At 49.0% G+C, this 22,078-nt stretch overlaps 2 protein-coding genes across 2 annotated transcripts in view; one reads left to right on the top strand and one right to left on the bottom strand.

Moving 5' to 3' along the window:
• Nucleotides 1-507: 507 nt before the first annotated feature.
• Nucleotides 508-9,148, bottom strand: PSMD8 (proteasome 26S subunit, non-ATPase 8). The gene is made up of 7 exons (XM_054998653.1): nt 8,923-9,148; nt 6,792-6,864; nt 6,076-6,178; nt 5,039-5,204; nt 3,492-3,592; nt 2,770-2,878; nt 508-1,163 (listed from the first exon to the last, which is right to left on the bottom strand). The coding sequence occupies exons 1-7, from the start codon at nt 9,115-9,117 to the stop codon at nt 1,026-1,028; spliced, it is 885 nt and encodes a 294-aa protein (XP_054854628.1). The 5' UTR covers nt 9,118-9,148; the 3' UTR covers nt 508-1,025.
• Nucleotides 9,149-9,451: 303 nt separating this feature from the next.
• Nucleotides 9,452-22,078, top strand: part of LOC129343357 (cation channel sperm-associated auxiliary subunit gamma-like) — a 45,377-nt gene continuing 32,750 nt past the window's right edge. Inside the window, exons 1-8 of the mRNA XM_054999532.1 lie at nt 9,452-9,507; nt 11,362-11,601; nt 16,045-16,098; nt 16,396-16,540; nt 18,459-18,585; nt 18,690-18,765; nt 20,318-20,473; nt 21,640-21,811. Coding sequence (XP_054855507.1) covers nt 11,386-11,601; nt 16,045-16,098; nt 16,396-16,540; nt 18,459-18,585; nt 18,690-18,765; nt 20,318-20,473; nt 21,640-21,811 — 946 coding nt within the window. The 5' untranslated portion in view covers nt 9,452-9,507; nt 11,362-11,385. The remainder of the gene's footprint in view (nt 9,508-11,361; nt 11,602-16,044; nt 16,099-16,395; nt 16,541-18,458; nt 18,586-18,689; nt 18,766-20,317; nt 20,474-21,639; nt 21,812-22,078) is intronic.

Genomic DNA, 22,078 nt, shown 5'->3' with positions numbered 1-22,078 from the left:
TCCGCCTCCACTGCGGTTCCTTGGAATTACAGGGCAGCAACTGAAACCAGGGCATCTGCAGGACAGATTCAACCTATAGAGCACAAAGGGGCCTGCTGAATTAAGGTCGGCAACCTTTGCCTTGATGCCCGTTTGCAAGAAACGGGTCAAGCATGCATGCTCAGGAGAACTCTGGCAGCTAAGCCACTGGCAGCATGTCTTTAAGGTACCTGAATTTGGAGGCTTTTAACACATGTAGAAATTCAGCCAACTGGCCCACAGGATGCAGAAGCAAAAAAGTTTCTTCAGTGGCTGGCAGCACACACTAGAACAAGCCAAATACACACTATTTCTGTCTGTCTCTCTGCCCCCCTGCCCTTCACTAATTTGTGCTAGGAAGTATACTGCTACTGAACGTGGAAATTTTTCTTTGCTACAGGGCTCACAGCCATGACAGACCATCTCTAGTTTAAGTCTTTCCCCCTTTTAATAACTTTGGGATTTATTTACAACAGTCAGAACACTACATTTGTAGAAGAAATGGTGTGTTTATTTAACCCGTGACTCTCCTCATAATGGAGGATTTCACTGAAAAATGGCCGTTAACCAAACAATAACAACAACAACAATAATAAAAAGGCTGAGATCACCAGTCAGGGAGACAAGTTTAACCTTGCGTTGACCAGAAAGGGGAGAAATTGCAATTCTAGGTGCAACTAGAACCGTCTGGCACCATTTCCAAACAGGAGCAAATGACAGGCTGGTACGTGACAATTATAAAAAGGGAGGTCACAGAGTGCCAACATCAATCGGTCCTCTGCTCCATCCAGGAAGGCTCCTTGCACAGGAGTAAGAAACTACGCCATCTGTCTGCTCATTCACCACTTTTACTCCAGTGTCCCATGGAAGGGGTGGGGGTGGGGGAAGAGAATCAAACCTCTGCATATACTTCAAAAGGTTGCCCATTAAATGAGAACTGGAGTAAAAAAAAAAAAAAAAGGAAGGGTGAACAACCCACAGTCCCAGGCCACGAGAGCAACCACCCGCTAGACAATCATCTCCAGCTGCCGAGCATATTCGATCACTTGTTTGGCGAGTTCCGTCGACGGGATGGTGGCATCTTCGGGCTTGTGCTGCTGGCCAACGAAACAATAGTGGTTGTGGGAACCCAGGATCCAGCCGCGCTGAAAGGTGAAAAGATGGGTGGTAATGGAGGAAGAGCTTATTTTTTAAGCCACGCGGCAGTGACCCCACAACAAATGCCTTGCTGGCACGCTCCATTATTCAACTCGGGCATCATTTTATTTATTTATTTCAAATTTCTATTCTGCCCTCCCTGCGAGCGGGATCAGGGCGGATAACATAGTAAAATACAGTAAAAAATTTTCTACATTAAATCTACAGTGTATTAATACACATTTAAAATTAAAACAGGATGGTGGACAGCCACAGGGAGGGTGAAGATTTTATACACCCCTTTTTTCAGGCCAGCGGAGGCCCAGCCTCAGCCATATGCCTGGCGGAACAACTCTGTCTTGAAGGCCCAACGGAAGGATAGTAGGTCCTGCCAGGCCCTGATTTCAGCAGACAGAGCGTTCCACCAGGTGGGAGCCAGGACCAAAAAGGCCCTGGCCCTAGTCGAGGCTAGGCGGGCCTCCTTGGGGCCAGGGACCACCAACAGCTGTTTGTCCCCTGATCGGAGTGTCCTCTGGGGAATATATGGGGAGAGACGGTCCCGTAGATATGCTGGTCCCAGTCCGCACAGGGCCTTATAGGTCAATACCAGAACCTTGAATCTAATCCAGTACTCCACTGGCAGCCAATGCAGCTCACGTAAGAATGGTGTTATATGCGCCTTATTTGGCATTCTCGTAATAACACGCGCCGCTGCATTTTGTACCAGCTGTAATCTCTGGGTCAGGCTCAAGGGCAGCCCTGCGTAGAGCGAGTTACAGTAATCTAGCCTAGAGATGACCATTGCTTGGATCACTGTAGTTAAGTCACGGGTTGGCAGGTAAGGGACAAGTTGCCTGGTCTGCCGCAGATGGAAAAAAGAGGACCAGACAACCGCGGTGACCTGTGCCTCCGTTTTCAGGGAGGCATCCAAGATCACCCCCAGGCTCTTAACCCTCGGAACTGGCACTAACGGTGCCCCAGCCCCAAACCTAATCCCCCATGGCTCAAGTACAGGACCTCCGTCTTCGTTGCATTCAGTTCCAGCCGACTCTGCCTCATCCAACCAGTCACGGCTGCAAAAGCATGTTCCAGGACACCTGGAGCTGAGGCAGGCCCAGCAGTGTTCATCAAGGGGCAAGAACCACATCCCCCCCTGCCCATCATTTTGCAGATATGGAACCATCACTGGCTCGTCTGATCAGTCTGGAAAGGTCTTTCCCGGTGCTGACTTGCCAGCTTAGGCAGAAGTCTTTTGAGGATAAAAGCAAGAGTAAGCAGGGAGGGAGCAGCACAGACTGGATGTGGCCACAGAAAAAAGACCTGCTCCTTGTAGCCAGACTGATGGCTGTGGCACTGAGGGTAGGATCTTGAGCGCATTTGCAGGGAGGAAGGATTACAGGGGGTGGATCACGGGAGAAGAAAATGAAACCAAGATACCCTTGATACTCTTATTTGCTAAATGATATGGCCATTTCTTGTTTGTCATGAGATGCCTTGGGCACTTTTATAGAAAGATGGCACATAAATATTCTAAAATATATTTTGATGGGTGTATAAATACAGATAGAGCATGTGACAGGGACGGAGAGGCTGTGGCCACTCTGCCAACCTCACCTTCTTGGCGTAGTCTGTCATCTTCTTGGGGTTGAAGAAGAGCATTCGAGTGGCTTCGTTGAATAGGATCTTCTCATACGCCTTCTCGATGCAGCTGGCAATTTCGTCCCTGGGGCAGAGGAGACCAAGAGCAGAAGCAAACAGGTCACCCACCCAGGACATGCTTGCTTGGCATCTGCCTAACACTTCGAGGATTCAGAACACAATTCTCTCAGCTGCACTGGGTCATTCCTGCTAAAATGCTGCGAACCTTCCCCCCTTCCAGTCCCCCCCCCCCAACAGAAACTGCACCCATCCGCCTCATCCTATGGTAGGATGAAACATACAGTCACCCACAGCTGCAGAGCAAATAGAAGCTAGAGGACGAGAGGGAGGAACACAAGGGAAAGCTGCAGAATCCTTACTATCTGGTCTAGTCACACCCCAAGAATGGGCCACTCCGCAGCACCTCTCCAATAGGAATGATTGCATCATCCCATCTAACGGGAAGAGCTATTGAGCTGAATTTCCACTTGCAACAGGTGCTGATGGGCAAGGCCAGAGCCACAACTCAGAGAGGCGACAGGCAGTCTCCCAAGGGCAGATAATCCCACAGCCCTCAATGAGGCCAAAATGCCTCATAACATGCATCTGCACAGGAAACGCCAATAGCTAAAGTGGCTAAACTCCAGGACCTGGCCTTCTGTGAAAACTCCAACGAGGCTTACAAGGGCGCGGCTCACCTGACCGTATCCAGTAAGATGTCGATGAAGAAAGCATAGCTCTCCGCAGGGATGTTGCCTTTTGCCAGGAAGACTTTGTTGTAGCTGCCTTCCATTAGGTACTGGGGGGGGGGGGGGGAGAACACCACAGATTTGTTTAAAAAGGCCTCCATTGCCCAACACCACATACAAGGGAAGACACAGCAATGCAAATTTAAAGTACCCATGACCTGATGTTCAAATTTAAACTACCCAAGACCTGATGTTCAAGTCCCCAGACACGCCAGTGCTAGCTGAACATCAGCCCTAGTATGAACTGATGATAATTCAGCCCATATTACTGGCCCTTCAACTGCCCCACCTCAGAGGGAGACAAGACTACCCCCTACAATATGAGACCAGAAAGGGTCTCTTTGGGGTGTAATGTGCCTGTACATGGATGCATCGCACTGGACACACTCATGAGCAAACGTGCATCCTCCGGCCCCTTCAAGACCCACAGCATGGATCTCAGGAAACGCTCTGTCCCATTCCAGACCAGAGGCAGAGCCCCAGTTTGAAGGGTCACCTTTTCAGGGGTGGGGATTGGCTTCCAGGAGTAGAGCTCTTCAGCTGTAGCCCTTTAGCCATAGAGAGACCCTCCCTCATTTTGTCTTGGGAGACTGTTAGGGAATTTTGAGTAGCCCTTGACTTTCAATTCAAAACTTATTGATCTGGGCTGCTCAAAGCCTGTAAGAAAATTCTTCTTACACTCTATGTTTTGCATTTCTGTTCCTGCAATTGTTTTTATATCATTATAACTTAAGAGGCCATGAAAAAAGGGCACAGCAGGTTTGCTTCCACTATACAGAGAAGGTTAAAAATGGTTTACATCTGTAGATATTTAGCTTCGGCCTTGGGGTATCCTTTCCCAGTTATGTTTTGAAATTAATGATGCCATCCAAGAATATTATTTTTACTGTGTTCCTTTTAATTCCTGACTATGACCTGTCAATCTACACTGTTCAGAAGGTTATGTACTTCGACTTGATTGGTTACAGAACAGTATGAAATCTTACGAACTTCATGCAATCTTTTCTATGTCGACTGAAAGGTATAAATTACAGTTGCGGATGCTTTCCTGTACACATTCAGCTACCAAAACTGACTGCATCCAGGCTTACTGCCAAATAAAACTTTTACTTCTATAATCACCAAGTTTAAATGCCTTGAGTTATTTCTCAGACTAGCAGTGAAATGGGGAAATCTACAACTGGCTAAGGATGTTGCTTTACTTCCCCCATTAGAGACCCAGGAAGACATTTTTTTATCCTGCCAAGAACTTGGGATTGAACTGGAAGTATGCCGTTACCGCCGCTTTTAAATTCTCAATAGCTTGACACATTAAAAAAAAGATTGACATAAGCAACCTGGAAGTTATAAGACAGTAAGAAATGCAGCAAATTTCTGCACAGCCTCCTCCTCACCCGCCCAATCCCGTTTTGCCAATTAAGCATTTTGTTCTGCCCTTGCAAGGCAGAGCTCAGCCTGCAACGCAGCAGGAGAGACCTAAAGCGGCGAGAGGCTACCTGCTCCAGAGACACCGGGTGCTTGATGTAGACGTTGGTCTGGATGTCCTTGGCTGGCAGCCGCTCCAGTTCCGTGTGGAACTCAGCCACACGGTTCTGGGAGAGCAGGAAGAGGAGGTTCAAGCCCAGCAGCTGGTGCTTATAGGCCGACTCCGGCAGCTCGTCCCTGGGAGGAAGGGAAGAGGAAAGGTGCTGAAGCCCTTGAAAACTGGTGCCGCATACTGGTTAAGAGAGTCAGACTACAACTGGGGAGATCTGGGTTCTAATCCACCCGCTGCCACAAAGCTTGCTGGGTGAACTTGGGCCTCCACTCCTTGCTTAAGCGGCTTCATGGGGCTGTCGCAAGGATAACAGGGAATGGGGGAAACCACCTGTGTCACCCTGAGTTCCCAGGAGGAGGGCAACATGAAAATGCAGGCGTGATACATACGCACCTTACCCGAGGATTAGGGAGGTCCTTGGGCAAGAGGCCCGTAAGGAAGGGTAAGGAGAGAGGCAGGCAGGCAGGCAAGCAGATTTTGAAAGGCTACCTGCCTCCCCACTACCCAGTGCCCCATCCTGTGTATGCCGCAAAGATCTTTTAAACTGCTGGGTTTCAAAGGCCAAGCATAAAGGGGAGGAGACAGCCCCCCCCCCCAATACTCCTGGGGGAACGACAGAGTCACTTTGTTACAAACAGCCAAGGAAGGCCGGAGCCAGGAGAAACAGGGTTCCCAAATCCACCTATTGCCAGCTAATCATACTACCTTTCCCACAAGACCCGTCTCAGTGAAAGAGGTTAAGAAAGGCATCCTTGTGCCAAGCCGCCCCTAAGAGAAGACTGCTGTCCTCACCACCCCACTCTCAAACCCCACAAATGCTTGCTTTTTGCATTCAGGCTTATGACACCCCTCCGAGCCGCAGAAGTGTTGGCTGTTTAGGAAAAGGCCGCCTGTACTCATCAGCTTCGGCACCAAGGGGTTGCCCCCGCATCTTTTGAGAATGAAATCTTGATGAAGAACATAAATTTGCTCCCCATGCGTGGCAGGAAGACTTACTTGTAATCAAAGTAGTAGCACTTGAGCTGAGCCATGTACCTCTCAAAAGAGGGGATGTCTTTCTTCAGGATGCTCCACTGGGCTCCTATTTCTAGAATATCCCCTAGAGGAAGAGGGACAGAGCTTTAAAACACTGACAAATAGCGCAATATTAGGGCAGCCAATCAGAAACCCCTCGCCTTACTCTTCAGGCTCAGCAAACTCAAGGGATGCAGTGTGTCTGCAGGGGGAGACGGGAGCGAGATAAACGTGGTATCTAGGACAATGCGAAACTCGTTAGAACCTTACTTCTGCCGCCAGTATTATCACACCTCAATTGCTGAGGTGGACAGAAAGGGGCTCACCGAAGGCCTTCAATAAGTCAGTTAGCAACAGAGGCGATAATACTGACCTTACAGGGATGTTGCACAAATTACAGTAAGATAATCCTCGGGGGAGGTTTTGAATACTTGAAGTGTGCTATATACATGCTAAGTGTAAATGTTTTTTGGCAGGGGGGCTCAAGTAAAGCAAGAGTCTGCCAAAACTTTTTCGTCATGCTGCTGGAAGGCAGAGCACTAAAGAGCCCTTTTAGCACTGCATTAGTTTGGGAGAACATGGATTAGGTATTGGAGACTCTCTCAGCTCTGTGGAAAGCTTTGTGTGTGAGGGGGAGACACAATTAGGTCCCTCCACCCACCTTGATCCAGCCCCAGGCATGACGAGATGACACTCACTTGCCAAGATAAGCTGCTGTTTAGTCAGTTTTGTGCCTGAGGTGGGCAGAAAGTTGAGTTCCAGCAGGGCCAACTGTGAACAGAGGAAATGAAAAGGTGTTACAGGCAACCCACACGATTGTCAATTCAGGGCCATCCCTTCTATGGTCATGGCTCACTCAAGTCACAGGCCAAGAGACTGAATGGCATCTAGATGACTGTTTTTGATCTCAGACTCATATGGTACAGCAGGTAATGTGACCTGGTGACAGGCAACGGGCAGCCTGTGCATGGAGTCTGGCCACACAAGACTACCTTCCGTTGCCCACTATTTGCCCATGACAATCTGAGTATCTTAAAAAAAACCATTTAACTGGAGTCAGCCTCGTGCTTCAGAAACTTGCACAGGTAAGAGAGTCTAGTAAATAGCAGTATCTGTTAGTGGAACTCTGGCACCTTGAAACAGACTTTCTACAGATCAACCCCTGCCAAAAAAGTGAGGCAAGGGACCAAACAGTACCAGAGAAGAACAGCAACTCCCGCTACCCACACAACATTCCTGCCTTCTGCAGGACAGCATTCAGTAAAGAAGCAGCAGAATGCTTGTGAGGGAGCCCTTGCTCAACTCCTCTTCCAAAGACCTCCACAAAGGAGCCAGAGATACGTTCAGAGGTGGACTCTAGGGGTACCAGCAAGGCCTAGAGTGCACCCTGGGACACTCAAGCAGCAGGGGGAAATGGGTCCCAGGGCCCCTGCTGTCTGCCGTGACCAAGTGAGTGATGGAAACTGGCACAGACATTGAACAATATGGAGAAGCCAAAGTGCTTTACACTCAGCCTTCCTAGACCAAAGCTGCATCAGTAGTCAAGGGCCCATTTTTGTCCCATGGGTTTTGGGCCATGCAAACACACAGAGGCTGAGCCCCAACTGCAGCAGTCCCTGTGTTGTGCTCAAAACCACCACCCCACCTCTGGGATGCACATCCAGTTGTAGGGTTGCCAAATGCAGCTTGGGAAGTACCTGGAGATCTGAGGGTAGATCCTGGAGAGGGGAGGAAGCGCGGCAGGGTATACTGCCATACAGTACCGCCCTCCAAAGCAGCCACTTTGTAAAGGAGAACTGATTTCTGAAGTCTGGAGATCAGTGGCAATTCCAGGAGATCTCCAGCCCCCCCCCCCCCAGGCTGGCAATCCCAAATTCTCACATGATGTTTACCCCACTAGTTTCCAAAGATGCCAGCCCAAACCTATTGCATCTTTCACTGAATGTCCCACTGAATGTTCGTTATTATACTTAGCTCAGTAAATGTCCTAGCTGCTGATTATTGCATTTTCACTGGCCCTGTGAAATTCGCCTTGGATCTCTCTGAGAAAGGCGGATTATAAACAGACAAGCCATACAAAAATCAAAGCGCTGCTGTCCTCCAAAGGTGCCTCTGCGTCCAGAGAGACAAACGCAAAGACGCAGCCCCACCAAAGCAGCAGGCAGAGCCGGTTGCCAAGGGGGCAGCCGGGGAGCCCACCGCAGCCGTTCATTCGTCTTTCGCAACAGCCCTCCAAAACAAAAACAGAAGTCGCCTGACTCAGCAGAGAGGTTCCAAACGCCCGGGCTGAGTCACCGGCCTGGCTTCCGGCAGCCTCGGAGGAAAACGACGGCGAGTCACCGGCAGCTTCCCAGGACACCCCCCTGCCCCGGAACCGGGTCCCACTGGAACTCGCCCCGCTTCGCACTCATCCTTTGCAAGCTCCAGCAGCCAAGGCAGCCCCCCCTGTCCGCGACGGTGGCTTCCACCCGGCCCCCTCCCTTCCACGAATCTACATAAATCTAATAAATAATCATAATACATTCCACACACACACACACCTGCTCACTTCCAGAGCCAATATAACAGCAATAATAATAAATTCCACTCCCCCAGGTGTTGTTTCAAAGGCCCCCCTCCTACCTCCAGGTCGGGAGGGGCAGTTTCCACACACACCCCGGACGCCGGTTTCTGGCTCCCCACTTTCAAGGCCAAGCCCAGCCCCCCCCCCGGCCCCCCGCAGCTCCACGGTCCAGTCAGGCTGCCGGGGGCTCCGCCGTCCCGTTTGTCCGTTTCCAGGCTCCCCCTTCCAGCACCGGTTGCAGTTTCAAGGCCCCCCCCCCCGCCTACCTTGAGGCGCCCCAGGAGGTCTCCGCACTTGCCCAGGTTGAGGTTCTTGCGGTTCCACTCAGCCCGCAGCTGCTCGTACATGCCGGCCGCCTCCTTCAGCCCCGCGGCGCCCGCCTCCGCCCCGTTCAGCACCGGCCCCCCGCCGCCTCCGGCCCCGGCCATCGTCGAGACCACGACCGCTGCCGCCGCCGCCATGAATCGGCAACCGAGAGAGGGAGCGCGACCGACCCCGCTTTACGGCCGTCCGTCTCCACGGCAACCGCCCTCCCGTCGGAGCGCGTGCGCGCAGTTCAGTGACGCACCGACAGCCCCGCCCCCTGACCGGTCCGCGCACGCGCGAGAGCTGAATAACCGCTCCGGAGCTGGCGGCCGCGTTCAGTGCGGGCGAGGGGCTGAAAGGGGGAAGGTTGAGCGTCATCGGGGAGGCGGGGGGCTCTGTGAGGAAACGGGGGACGGCATGAGGTGCCGTGACGTCGCCCGCGAGCGGTCGGCCGGCGTCGTGACGTCACGGGTGGGATGACGTCATGAGGGAAGGGTTGGGCGAGTCACCAGCGCAGAGGCCGCCTAACTGACTCCGTTTGAATTGTACGCGACTCCCCCCTTCCCTCCGCTACCCACAGGAACTTACGGTTGCCAGCCTCCAGGCGGTGCCTGGCGGTCTCTCAGAATTACAACTGATCCCAGGCCACAGAGATCCCTCCACAACTCCCCCTCTCCAGCCCTCCCAAATCTCCAGGAATGTCCCTCCGGGAGCTGGCAACTTACCTCAAAGCCGGCTTCCGCCAGAGAGAGAAGGGTGCAGGAAAGAGAATGGGAAATGAGGTCATGCCTTTTGCATCAGCTGCCTTGGTGGTGTGCTGTGATGTCATCATATGTAACTTAACAGGTGTCCGGAGCAGAACCAGCATAAAGCGGCTGACTATGAGGCTGGATGCCGGTTGAGGCATGGCGCTGCACTGCATTGTAAGGGTTGCTAGGGGACCACGAGGATGTGAGAGAACTCTGGTTTCTGGCTGGCCTCCATGCAAGCAGAGATGAGCCGAATGGATCTCCCTACAGGGGTCAGGCAAAGAAGCAAATCCCACCCAACTCTCTGAGTTCCCCTTTCTTTCTTGACCTGGTTTGCTCTCACCAGTTGGGTCGTGATGCTTCTCCCAGCTACACAGTCAAAAAGGGTCAAAGTTGGCTTTTGCAGCTAGGGGTGCCAATCATCAGGAAACGGCTGGATATTTCCTGAAATTACAACTGATCTCTAGCCCACGGACCTCTCTACCCCACTGAGGTCCCTCCCCTCCCCAAATCCCACCCTCTCCAAGCTTTAGTTCCCAAATCTCCAGGAATTTCCCAACCTGGAGCTGGCAACCCTATTTGCAGCTGTTGCCCCCTCTAGCCCTGAATGATTGCTTGTTAGATTATCAATGTTTCAGAGTCCCCCTAGATAGCATCTCAAATCCAGCCCGCCTCAGCTGAAATTTTGTATGTTGCAATTGTCGGAGGCCCAAGTCTGGATACAGACAGTGGAATGGGTGAAAGAAGGTTTTTTTTAAAAATTATTTTTCAATTTTTGTTTTATTTGAAATGAAAAATTAAGCCTCATACATCACAGAAACACACATACGACAACAATAGCAAGAAATCGACACATAAGCATCCTTAAAGGTTTCCAAATAATCTAAAAATAAGTCCATCTGCAATTGTTGTCTATATGCCATATGTTCAAATACTGACAAAGTTTTAAGGGCATGGAGGGTCCATTTTCGTTGACCGTTAGTTAGATTCCAGGGTACAATCTCGGGAATTTTTCTGTGTCTCTGTGTTGGGTGTGCAGCAACTTGCCAACTTTACTCTCGCAGGCCAGTCTTGGCTTGTGGCCATACCAATGTCTCTGCTCGGCAGACTGGTCCCATTATAAATGGTGATGCTGCTTAGCAGTAGGTAAAATACAGCTACAGACCACATGTTCAGGGAGGGCATTGCGTACCACGATGAACCTGCTTCTCCTGGAATATGGGCCAGGTGCCGTATGGAACAGTGCAAAAGAATGCTGCTATGTTTATATGATGTTTTAATGTTTTAATATGGAACGTTTAAAAATGATTTTATGGTTGTTACCCACCCTGAGCCCCCTTGCGGGGAGGGTGGAATACAAATATGATATAAATAAATAAACAAATAAATAAATAAAATGTGGCTCCTGAGCCACTGAGTGGGTAGGTTAGAACATCAGGTTAAAATCCAGGAGCTCTGGGTTTAAATCCCTACCCTGCCATGAAGGTGACAGGGTAACTTGCGGGCCAGTCTTCTTCTCGTAGCCTAACCTACCTTGCAGGGTTGTGGTGAGCACATAATAGGAAGGGAGAATTCTGTGACCAGCCCTGAGCTCCTGCTCTGAACAACAAGATATAAACATATTTCATATCCCGTCCTTCTTTTCCGTAGGCTCCGTTGTGAGCAGTGATCGTGATGTGGCACCCGTCTGCGCTGAACTTATTCCTTCTCCCATTGTATGTTCAATGTTACCTCTTGAAGGAAGACTGCAAATGGAAAGTTGTGGTCAACAGATTTAGCGCCATCGGGTCTGGCAGAAATATCTTCTTAACACAGAATGAGATTCGAAAGGTGGCCAAGATCTTTCAGGAACTGAAGGATTCCGCTATCGATCCTGATGACAGAAATGCTGTGAGTACCGGTGGGAGAGAGTTGAGATGTCGAGGTGGGCTTTTGCTGTAGTGCCTTGCCAAGGACTGCTCAGGTTCAAAATGTCTTGGACTTCTGTGCAGGATTTGAAGCGCTGGGAGCTGCTGTAGCATAGTGCTTAAGCAGTTGGGCTGAGATGCAGCATTTTGCTGGTTAGAATCTCACTACTACCCTGAGCTCAGTAGGTGGCCTTGGGCTAGCCACTCCTCTCAGCTCATGTCAGCCCCTAAATGGACTGGGACCAGCATACCTAAGGGACCGTCTTTCCCTGTATGTGCCCCAGAGAGCACTTTGATCAACCAGAAAACATCTACTGGTGGTCCCTGGCCCTAGGGAGGCTCGGCTGGCCTCTACCAGGGCCAGGGCCTTTTCGGTCCTGGCCCCAACCTGGTGGAACTCTCTGTCTGAGGACACTCGGGCCCGCCAGGATCATGTATCATTTAGGCGGGCCTGTAAGACAGAGATGTTCCGCCAGGCATATGGTGGAGGCTGATTTTAGCCCATCATTGCCGAGCCTTCCACTGGTCTCCCTCTACAAGGGGTATGGAGAGTCCACTCTCGCTGGTTGTCCCGAAAGAGGTACAGTATTTTATCTGTTTTTATGATTGATTTTAAGTTGTATTTTAATCAATGTTGTACCTCGCCCTGAGCCCACTTGTGGGGAGGGCGGGTTAAAAATAGGTAGGTAGGTAGGTAGGTAGGTAGGTAGGTAGGTAGGTAGGTAGATAGATAGATAGATAGATAGATAGATAGATAGATAGATAGATAGATAGATAGATAGATAGATAGATAGATAGATAGATAGATAGATAGATAGATAGATAGATAGATAGATAGATCTCCCCAGCCATATTGTGGGGATTGTAATGACACTGTCTTTGGTCACTGCTGTGAGCGGGGCACTAATCTGTCTAGGAGAGTGGTATATAAGTGCAGTTGTTATGATGAGAGCTGCTGTAGCACAGTGGTTAAGTGGTTGGGCTGTGAATCAGCACTCTGCTGGTTCGAATCCCACAATTGCCAGGAACTCTGTAGGTGGCCATGGATAAGCCCCTCCTCTCAGCCCCAGCGGTATTGTGAGGATAAGAATAACACCGACTTTGTTCATCGCTCTGAGTGGGGCGCTAATCTGTCTAGAAGAGCAGTACATAAGCCCAGTTACTACTACTACTACTACTACTACTATTATTATTATTAGTGCCTTATGAGAGGCAGGCAGATAGGTAGTTAGACATGGGCCTGGTCTAGCAGATCAGGGCAGGGTGGCTTTGGGGCCTAGGTAAAGCTCAGGCCCTACAAATGGTTTAACTGGTAGGAGAAATCCCCCTGGCACCAAAAAAAGAGTGCATTGTAGCCACAGAAACACGTTCTTCTCCATCCAGTATCAGTCTCGCCAGCCACTTCACAGGCAGGGCTGCGTAAAGCAAAAGCAGAAGTCCAGTGGCAGACACCCTTCTCCCCAGGTTACCTCATTTTAATAAAAAATTGCAGAAAGGAAGAGGGAGGATTTGCGCAGATGGAAACCTCGTATATATAATCACATGAGCTGCTTTAAGTGGGGATGTGAATCGCTTGGGTAGTTTCACGGATGATGGGAGAGGTCAGAGGTTCTGGCCTCTCTCATGCAGTGACGATAAACAAAGGTGTTAAGGTGAATGAGTCTCTTTCTTCCCATTGTATCTGAAGAAGTGAGCTTTGTCTCACGCTCATAATGGAATAAATGTCGGTAATCTTTAAAGTGCCGCTGGGCTTCTGTTTTGTTTTACCACAACAGAGGAACACGACTACCCCACTGGAACTATGTATGATAGACAGCATTTTCACACTTCCCAGTTCAGATTTGCGTCCTGTGCAGCGGTGGGGAGTTCTTGGAGTTCCTGCTCTGCTCTTTTTTTAATGTTCAATTTTTTTAAAAAAGCAGAAGGATGCCAGAATCCTTTTTTTAAAAAAAGTGGACAGATAGCCAAGCTTCTTCTTTGAACTCCAGCTCGCCCTGCTAAGCAGGCAACTGCTTTTCCAGTGGCTTCGTGGCCAAGAGGCAATGGGGCAACTGGCAAATGCCAGGAGCGTGAAATGGCAGTTTGCTTGGCAAAATGGCCAAGGGTGGTGCCTGGAGGACAATAGTGGAAGGTATTTTGGAGGTGTAGTTCAAGTCCAGGGGAAGATACTTTCCCTCTTCCTTTAGGATAGTTTAGGTGGGTGGCCAGGTTGGTCTGCAGTAGAACAGCAGGATTTGAGTCCAGCGGCACCTTAGAGACCAGCAAGATTTTCAGAGCATAAGCTTTTCAGAGTCAGAGCTCCCTTCTTCGGACACAAGTAGGAATGGAGATCCCTGAGAGCAAAGCTACAAGAGACGAATTACACGAGGAGCACACGAAGGGAATCGCAATGTTAGCTGGGAAGCTGAGTGTTAAAAGAGATCAATTTCCCCTCTCTACAGAGCCAGAAAAGATCCCTCCTCAGAGGGTTTATTTCCTTTTTGCCTCCCAGCTCTGTCAGTTTCACCTCCCCTTCTAGGAGGCAAAGAGGAAATAAACACACACACACACACACACACACACCGAGGAGCGATCTTTGCTGGCTCTACAGAGAGGGGAAATTGGCAGAACCTTCCGACTTGTTTTAAAACTCAGCTTCCCAGCTAGCATTGCAACTCCCTTCACGTGCTCCTCCTCGTGTAATTCGTCTCTTGTAGCTTGGCTCGGAGTGTTTTTATCCCAGCGAAAGGCTCATAGTAGAATGGCAGGATTTGAGTCTAGTGGCACCTTCGAGACCAGCAAGATTTTCAGGGTATAAGCTTTGGAGAGTTAGAGCTACCTTCTTCAATTACGAGTAGGAATGGAGATCCCTGAGCCTTTATGTCCCAGCTAAAGGTGGGTGGGGCGTTGCAAGGCAGGGCATCGGGATGTAAGAATGCAATGCAACTTGATTAGATGGGAGGGGTGTAGCAGAAGAAGGTGTCAGGATGTAGAGGTACAAAGCAACTTGATTAGAGGAGAAATTAGCACTTCTATAGTGAGATAAGAATCCTAAATCTCTGTTCAGCCACGAGGAGGTGGGGGGAGCATTCGTTATTCTGAATTTGTGAATAAACAAATTTCAGCAATGTATGTTGTAATTCCTCCTTGAAGTCTCTGAGGACAGACACTTTTAGGTCAGCGATGGAACGTCCTGGAAGACTAAAAAGTCCCCCCCCCCGATGTTTGGGTGTTGTGATTTCTAATGTCAGATTTATGTCCCTTTGTTGTTTTGTGTAGGGAGCAGGGCTTTTTTTCAGCTGGAACGTGTTAGAATGGAGTTCTGGAACCTCTTGAAAATGGTCGCATGGGCTGGTGGCCCTGCCCCCTGATCTCCAGACAGAGGGGAGCTGAGATTGCCCTCAGGGCAGTCTAAACTCCCCTCTGTCTGGAGATCAGGGGGCAGGGCCACCAGCCCATGTGACCATTTTCTCCAAGGGCAACCCACTGAGTTCCACCACCTCTTTTCCCAGAAAAAAACCCTGGTAGGGAATGACCTGTTTGTCCTATGTAGAGAGCAGGGCACTGCTGACACTTGATAGCATATATAATAACACTGGAAGATGGACACTGGAGTGATCCAGAGATGCTGTAACTGGAGTTGTCAGGTCCAGTGATCATAGTGTCGGAGTTAATATGGGGACAGAGTTGGCATCTTTGTTCATTGCAGGCTCTGGTCCCAGAGTCCGTGTCAGTGTGAGGAAGTACCTGATTATGAGTGAGAAGTTGTTTTTAGAATTTTTTTTTTAAAAAAGGAAGTTTTTTAAAGTCAGGGGGCTGTCTGTGGACAAGAAAAGTTTGGCCTCCCAGTGCTTGTGAGAGAAGAGCATTATTGTCCAGCGTAGGTCGCAGGGGATTGGTGATGCGTTGAACTGTTTTGAACTGAGATCCGTATGTCGATTTGTTGAAGCTGGTTATGGGAACCACCAAGGGTTTCTTTTTACCATTCATCGTTCGCTTTTTGAATAATCTCTGCTGCAGTATCCCCTGAAATTGGAAGGGGCCTCTTCCCACCAGAAGCAATGACAAAGCTGTCTGATTTAGGTAGCCTTGCTTGTGGAGCGACTGGACAGAGTGCTACCTCTTAGTGGGATGCTAGTGATCCATCAATAAGAAGAAACAAGAAGCAGACAGCTTGATCCAGGGGGATCTGGCACTAGCCCAATTGGTTCCCGAGGGGAAGAAGCATTTCCAGGTCTCTGGAGAAGTGGGATGCAAATTTCCTCAATAAATACATTTTGGGAATAAATGTAGATCCCACAGCTAATCTCGTTTCCATTTTAATGAACTGTTTTATTGAAGGCTTTGATCGATTTTAACTGTTTGCCCAGCAGGTGACAAAACCCTTTGCAAAATTCTGTGTGCTCTCAAGTGGAAACGGGTCCTGAAATAATACCTCTTTTTTCAGCATTATTTTGGATTTCCGTACTACCTGAAAATGAGTCTGAACTGTGTCAAACAGGTAAGAGAAGAGATTCCTCTGGGAAAATACCTTACGGATTCTAATTGGACTGTTCCTAATGTTGCTTAAATAACATGCACGTCTTCCTGGTGAGCAGCGACTCTGTTGTCACATCTGTTCCCGCTTGTGTTTAGTTGTGAGCAAAATATGTGAGGAAATTCACATAAAATAGAAATCCAGGCCCAAGGAGGAGCGGTGGATTTGACACAAGGCTGTGTGGTGTTTTTTGACACAAGGCTTCAAGCTCTGAGGTTGCGACCCCCATTAGACACTGATTCCCCCTCCCTCCCTTTCTAGAACTCTGCAAGAGCGATTCGGATGTTGCACTACACCGGTCTTACACCAATTGTGACTGTCACTTTTCAAGAACCCGTCCACTCTGTACGTCAGAAACGAGAGCAATTGCAGATTGCAATGAAGGCGGCACCTTATCGGACTGGAGGTACTTTGTTCCCGTCAAGGTGCTTTCCCACAGGATATGGATAGGCAGTGGTAGGAGAGAGACAGAAAGTGTAAACAGAGAAGTGCTGCCCTAGAGCAGCTGTTGCTCTTTTGCCTGTTTTCTTTTGTCCTTCCTGAATCTATTGCCCATCAGTCTTCATTGGACGCCCTTGAGCTCCAGTATTTTGGAAAGTGGGAGGAAAATTTCTTTCTGTCCATTCTCTCTATCTTGTGCATCGTTTTATAAACCTCTACCATGTCTGCCCTTAATTCAAGATGGACAGCCGTGTTAGTCTGTCTGTAGCAATAGAAAAGAGCCAGAGTCCAGTAGCACCTGTAAGTCTAACAACATTTGTGGTAGGGGATGAGCTTTTTTGAGTCGCAGCTCACTTCTTCAGATAACTTCATGTCTTAAGTTCTTCGTATCTTGCCCTTTTCTGCTGCCCTTAGTTGTCTCTTTTCCAGGGCTTTTTTTCTGGGAAAAGAGGTGGTGGAACTCAGTGCGTTGCCCTTGGAGAAAATGGTCACATTGCTGGTGGCCCCGTCCCCTGATCTCCAGACAGAGGGGAGTTTTGATTGCCCTCTGCACCGCAGTGCGGCGTGGAGGGCAATCTAAACTCCGCTCTGTCTGGAGATCAGGGGGCAGGGCCACCAGCCATGTGACCATTTTCAAGCGGTTCCGGAACTCTGTTCCACCGCATTCCAGCTGAAAAAAAGCCCTGCTCTTTTCTAAAGTGAAATGTCCCACATTCTTCAGCTTTTCCTCCTAGGTAAGGTGCTTCAACCCTCTTAGATTGTACTGCACACAGTATTGCAAATGAGGATAAGCAATGTGATATATGCCCTCATGTGCCAACAATGTCCGTCTGCTCTGTACATTGGACAAACCAGCCAACCTCTACGCAAAAGAATAAATGGACACAAATCTGACATTAGAAATGGCAACATCCAGAAACCAGTGGGAGAACACTTCAATCTACCAGGACATTCCATCAAAGACTTAAAGGTCGCTGTAGTTCAACAGAAACCTTTCAAAAACAAAATCCAACGGGAAGCTGCTGAATTGGAATTCATATGTAAATTTGACTCTGTCAAGCTGAGACTGAATAGGGACTATGAATGGTTATCCCATTATCAGAAGTAACTGATTTCCTTAACAGAAGCAAACTGGTCTCCATATCAGAAGCAGCTATTTGCATCTACTCCTCCCTCCCCTCGCCTCCTCTATATCTGACCAGTTTCTTCTTGCCCTCCTCTTAAAAGCCTTATTCAGAAGCACTGGATACAAGCTCCAGGATGCCCCCCCCCGCCCCTGGAAATTTGTGTGCTCTAAGCCCAGCCCAAGAAGATCAGCTGGACTGTCTTTTTGAAAGATGCATCATTGCAGCTCAGAACAGCACTGGGGTCACAGACAAGGGCCCACCTACCAGCCTTGAGGACATTTGCACATCCAGAAGTGCCAGTTCTTTGGACTTGGGCTCAGGATCACCGTGCCTCTGACTGGTCCAGAGCTCAGTTCTCCTAATCCATGTCAAAAGAGTATGATTTGAGCTTGGCTTCTGGTATGTGGTGGTGGAGTAGGAGCAGGCATTTAGCAGGGGCATAGCTATCTCCCCAGTTTCAGAGCTCTCCTTCACATTCAAATAGATCAGGTCAACGTGGCTCCCCCCCCCTGCCCCCGGCCACTTTCCTTACAGTCCTAATCGGGACATCATGAGTGTTCTCAGGACGTGACAGCAGCTTTGCAAATAACGTTACAGAAGCCCACGACCGTTCTTGCGAGTCCCCCCCTCTGCCAATCATGTCTTTCACTTTACCAGAGCTTCTCAGCTTGGTTGCTGGGAAGAGATTCCTGCTCGTGAGTGGCAGTTTTCAACTCTCAGTGGATGCTTTCCCCCCACGCTTGCCCCTGCCTCTAGGCAAATGCGACAGCGAAGAGGTTTGTGATATGTCCTGGATCACGCCCATGCCGATGATGAATGGCAGTGTAGTGATGGAGGTCTTGGTGAAGAGCAACGGCCTCGGCGTCCTCATGGAGGAAGACAGGTGAGGGAGAATTGGCAAGCCCTGCCAGAAGAATGTCAGATTTTGCTCTGCCCATGACTCAGAGGACCGCTTGCCACCACTCGCATCTCCGTCTTTCTTCCTAGGTTCTCCATCAACGTCAATGGCTTTGCGAAGGTTGATAGGGAGAAAAAGGAGGTCATATTCACGATTGGGACAAAGGTGGGGTCAGTGGGGATTCCAGATGGAAGCATGAGAGGGGCTAGGAGGGCCAGCTGGGGGTCTTCTAGTAGCAGCTTTCAAACTTTAGCAATCGGAGAGTCCCCATTTGGATTTAAAAAACTTTTCACCATCCTGTCTAACTAAGTGCCATGCACCAAACGACCCTTTTGCCTAAAAGCCGGAGAGGATGGAGTTAATTGTCACTTGGGCCTTCCTCCCCCTTTCTGGCCCCATGTGCCATTTGTCAAGGTGGGAGGTAGAATACTGCCCTCTCTAGACATCTTCCAGGGCTTTTCAGAGTGCACATGGCAAGCCACACATGCTCTGCGGCAGCCTGTCTTCCTTTGAAACCTCAGAAGCCTGGTGGTTGTCCTGCGCAGCCTTTGATAGAGGCTGTGTCCTGAGAGTGATTGAGTCTCCCCTTCCTACCCATTCTGGGAATAAGGTCCGGCCTGACTCATTGGACTCTCTGGAGAACCTTTGTGGACCCTGTTTGAGAGCCAAGCTACAAGAGACGAATTACCCAAGGAGGAGCATGTGAAGGGAGTCACAGTGTTAGCCAGGAAGCTGAGTTTTAAAAAGAGATCGGCTTTGTCAATTTCCCCTCTCTACAGAGCCAGGGAGACACTGCTCAGAGGGTTTGTTAATTTCCTCTTTGATCCTGAAGGCTCTGTCAGTTTCACCTCCGCTTCTAAGAGATGAAGAGGAAATAAACAAACCCTCTGAGCAGCCATCTCCCTGGCTCTGTAGAGAGGGGAAATTAACAAAGCCTTCTGACCTCTTTTAAAACTCAAGCTTCCTGGCTAACATTGTGACTCCCTTCACATGCTCCTCCTCGTGTAATTCATCTCTTGTAGCTTGGCTCTGAGAGGCGCTGCTTTATAGGGACGTCTCCTTCCCTCAGGTGGATGTGTGTAAAAGATCAATGGGACTTTCCTAGCCCACTGCTCTGTCTAATCATGAGTTGCCTGCTGTGTCGGACTTTTCATTCACGTGGAAGTCCCTTAACAAATTCAATGCCCCGTCAGACTGGCTCCTATAACAGGTTTTACTTTATTGTGGAATTTTTTAATGCCTTCCCTACTATTAATTTGGTCGTATTGGCTGCCGCACTGTTTTGAATGCTGGGACTGTTGAGTTAAAACAATTTAACAATTGCTAATTAGAACCGTGATCCGCCACGGAAGTCTTGGTGACAAGGCAGGGGATAGGTATTTTAAATCAGCCAATCAAAGAAATTATGTCTGGACCTACAAACGACTGTTCATGCCTTCCTTGCAGAACCACCCTGTAGAACCTTGGTTTCGGGGAAATCACAAAGCATAGTACGTCATTCTGAGTGTAACAGCAAATTGTGTTTCGCTGAAAAAATGAAAATACAGTTAATTGTGGGTGCAGAGGGGAAGTTTGTAGCCAAGGATCCCCTAAACTTGTTCCATTCAGCAATGTGGTGTTCCTTGTGTTAATCCGTGTACATTAGCTGTTGTTGTGAAGAACGGATGCTAACCATGGCCTTGTCCTCTCCTCTCCGGCCTCCGCTGGCTATGTACAGCTGACCAACCTGAAGGAATTCCTGTCTCTGAATGAGGTGTCGCGCCCCCTGTGGACCACTTTCCGCCATTCCCCTGTGGTCATCATTGGTGGTGTGCCCAACAACAAGATCATCCTCATGTCAGATACGTTCTTTGACGATTTCTTCCCGATAGAGGTAAAGAGAAAAGAGTCCCTTGTGTAGCATGTCCCTGACCATATGTGGAGACAAAAATCTCCCTCATGGTGGCATGCAAAATTGCCAGCTCTGGGTTTGACAACAGCTATTTCCACACGTTTTACCGGGCTCCGGAACATTGTGCAAAACACCCAGAAGATAGCGTCTTCTCGTGTGAAATCGCACCAGGAAGACGCGATGTCATGCAAAGCTCCCAGATGATAGTGTCTTCCTGGTGTGATTTCACACGAGAAGACGCTATCTTCCGGGTGTTTTGCACAATGTTCCGGAGCCCGGTAAAACGTGTGGAAACGGCCAACAGCAGGTTAAATGCTGTGCACCTGTACAGAGCCCCTGATTCACCTGCAGAAGTCCTATATTCACTCTAGGCAGAGGGGTCCTTCGGGTCCTTCCCCCATCCAGACGGTCTTCACCTGTAACTAGAAAGAGAACACACAATTAGAGCTTTGATACGGTTGGAATACTTACCTGTGGAACTTCAGCCTTTTCTTGAGCATCTTCTTTCGGCATCAGTATCTGCAAAAGAGAAGAGATATTAGTTAATTACATTTTCAAGAGACTGTTTATGATCCTTTTGGACTTGGCCGACACCAATATTGAATGATATTGCTGCAATAATTTATAATATATATTTACTGGAATTTTATATATTTATAAATATTTATTAGTAAGTTTCAAGTATTTATTAGATGCGCTGGTCACTTTTTCACTTGAATACACTTTAAATTATATATAGTGGCATTGTGTTATTGATTTCCCCTCCAGTTGTGGGTTTCCCACTGGATTGTTCGCTCTTTAGTACTGGAGGCGCCTCTTGGTTTGTTGCTAGATTCGCTCCCTGGCATTGCTGGTTGAAGGAATCCAAACCAAATAGGTCCAATATTAACCTACTCGAGCCCTAAAATCTATGAATGAAGCCTTCTTGCAGGTGAGATCGGCAGGGGTCTGCATAAGACCTGTTTGGCTGCACAATTCCAAAGATGCCCGCGGGCTCAAAAGGTCGGGGACCCCTTCAGTAGTGGGTGGAGATGCAGCGTGTCACATGGATTTCCCTTGGTGATCTTATGTCGATAGGAGCTGCCTCTCTTCTCCTAAGACAAGGTCCCTTTGCTGTTGTCCCCCACCCCACCCCACCCCTGCTGCAGGTAGCCATTGACAGCTGTTGGATTGGCTCCCTCTCATGTCCACAGAAGAACTTCTCCTCCTCCATTTTGGACGCCATTTCCACAGAAAGCACCCTTTTTATCCGACAGAACCAGCTGGTCTATTACTTCACTGGAAGATATGACTCCTTATACATGGAGACCTCAGGATCTGGTATGTGAATATGTGACATTCTTTTCTGTCTGTCTGTCCGTTTTTAGTCTTCCCCTCACCAGCTCCTCCAAGGAGCTCAGGGCGGTGAATGTTATCGTCCCTCTGCCTTTTCCTCATAACAAATCCATGAGAGAGAGACCGACTGGCCCAAGGTCAGTGGCTGAGCAGGAATTTGAACCCAGGCCTCACAAGTTCCTCGTCTTAACACTCTAACCACTATACTTCACTGGCTGATGATTCTTCAGGCGCCTGAGTTATTACAGGACG

The sequence above is a fragment of the Eublepharis macularius genome, chromosome 15 (assembly GCF_028583425.1).
Source record: "Eublepharis macularius isolate TG4126 chromosome 15, MPM_Emac_v1.0, whole genome shotgun sequence".
NCBI classification, from domain to species: domain Eukaryota; kingdom Metazoa; phylum Chordata; class Lepidosauria; order Squamata; family Eublepharidae; genus Eublepharis; species Eublepharis macularius.
The sequence above is the reverse complement of the archived record's forward strand: the minus strand, read 5'-3'. Positions and strand labels throughout refer to the sequence as shown.

Excerpts from the sequence above, each read along its gene's own strand:
- PSMD8 (XM_054998653.1), bottom strand. The coding sequence starts at position 9,117 with ATGGCGGCGGCGGCAGCGGTCGTGGTCTCGACGATGGCCGGGGCCGGA. Across the intron at positions 6,865-8,922 it reads ACCTCCTGGGGCGCCTCAAG|TTGGCCCTGCTGGAACTCAA; the intron begins GTAGGCGGGGGG and ends CTCTGTTCACAG. Across the intron at positions 3,593-5,038 it reads ACCCGGTGTCTCTGGAGCAG|TACCTAATGGAAGGCAGCTA; the intron begins GTAGCCTCTCGC and ends CCCCCCCCCCAG.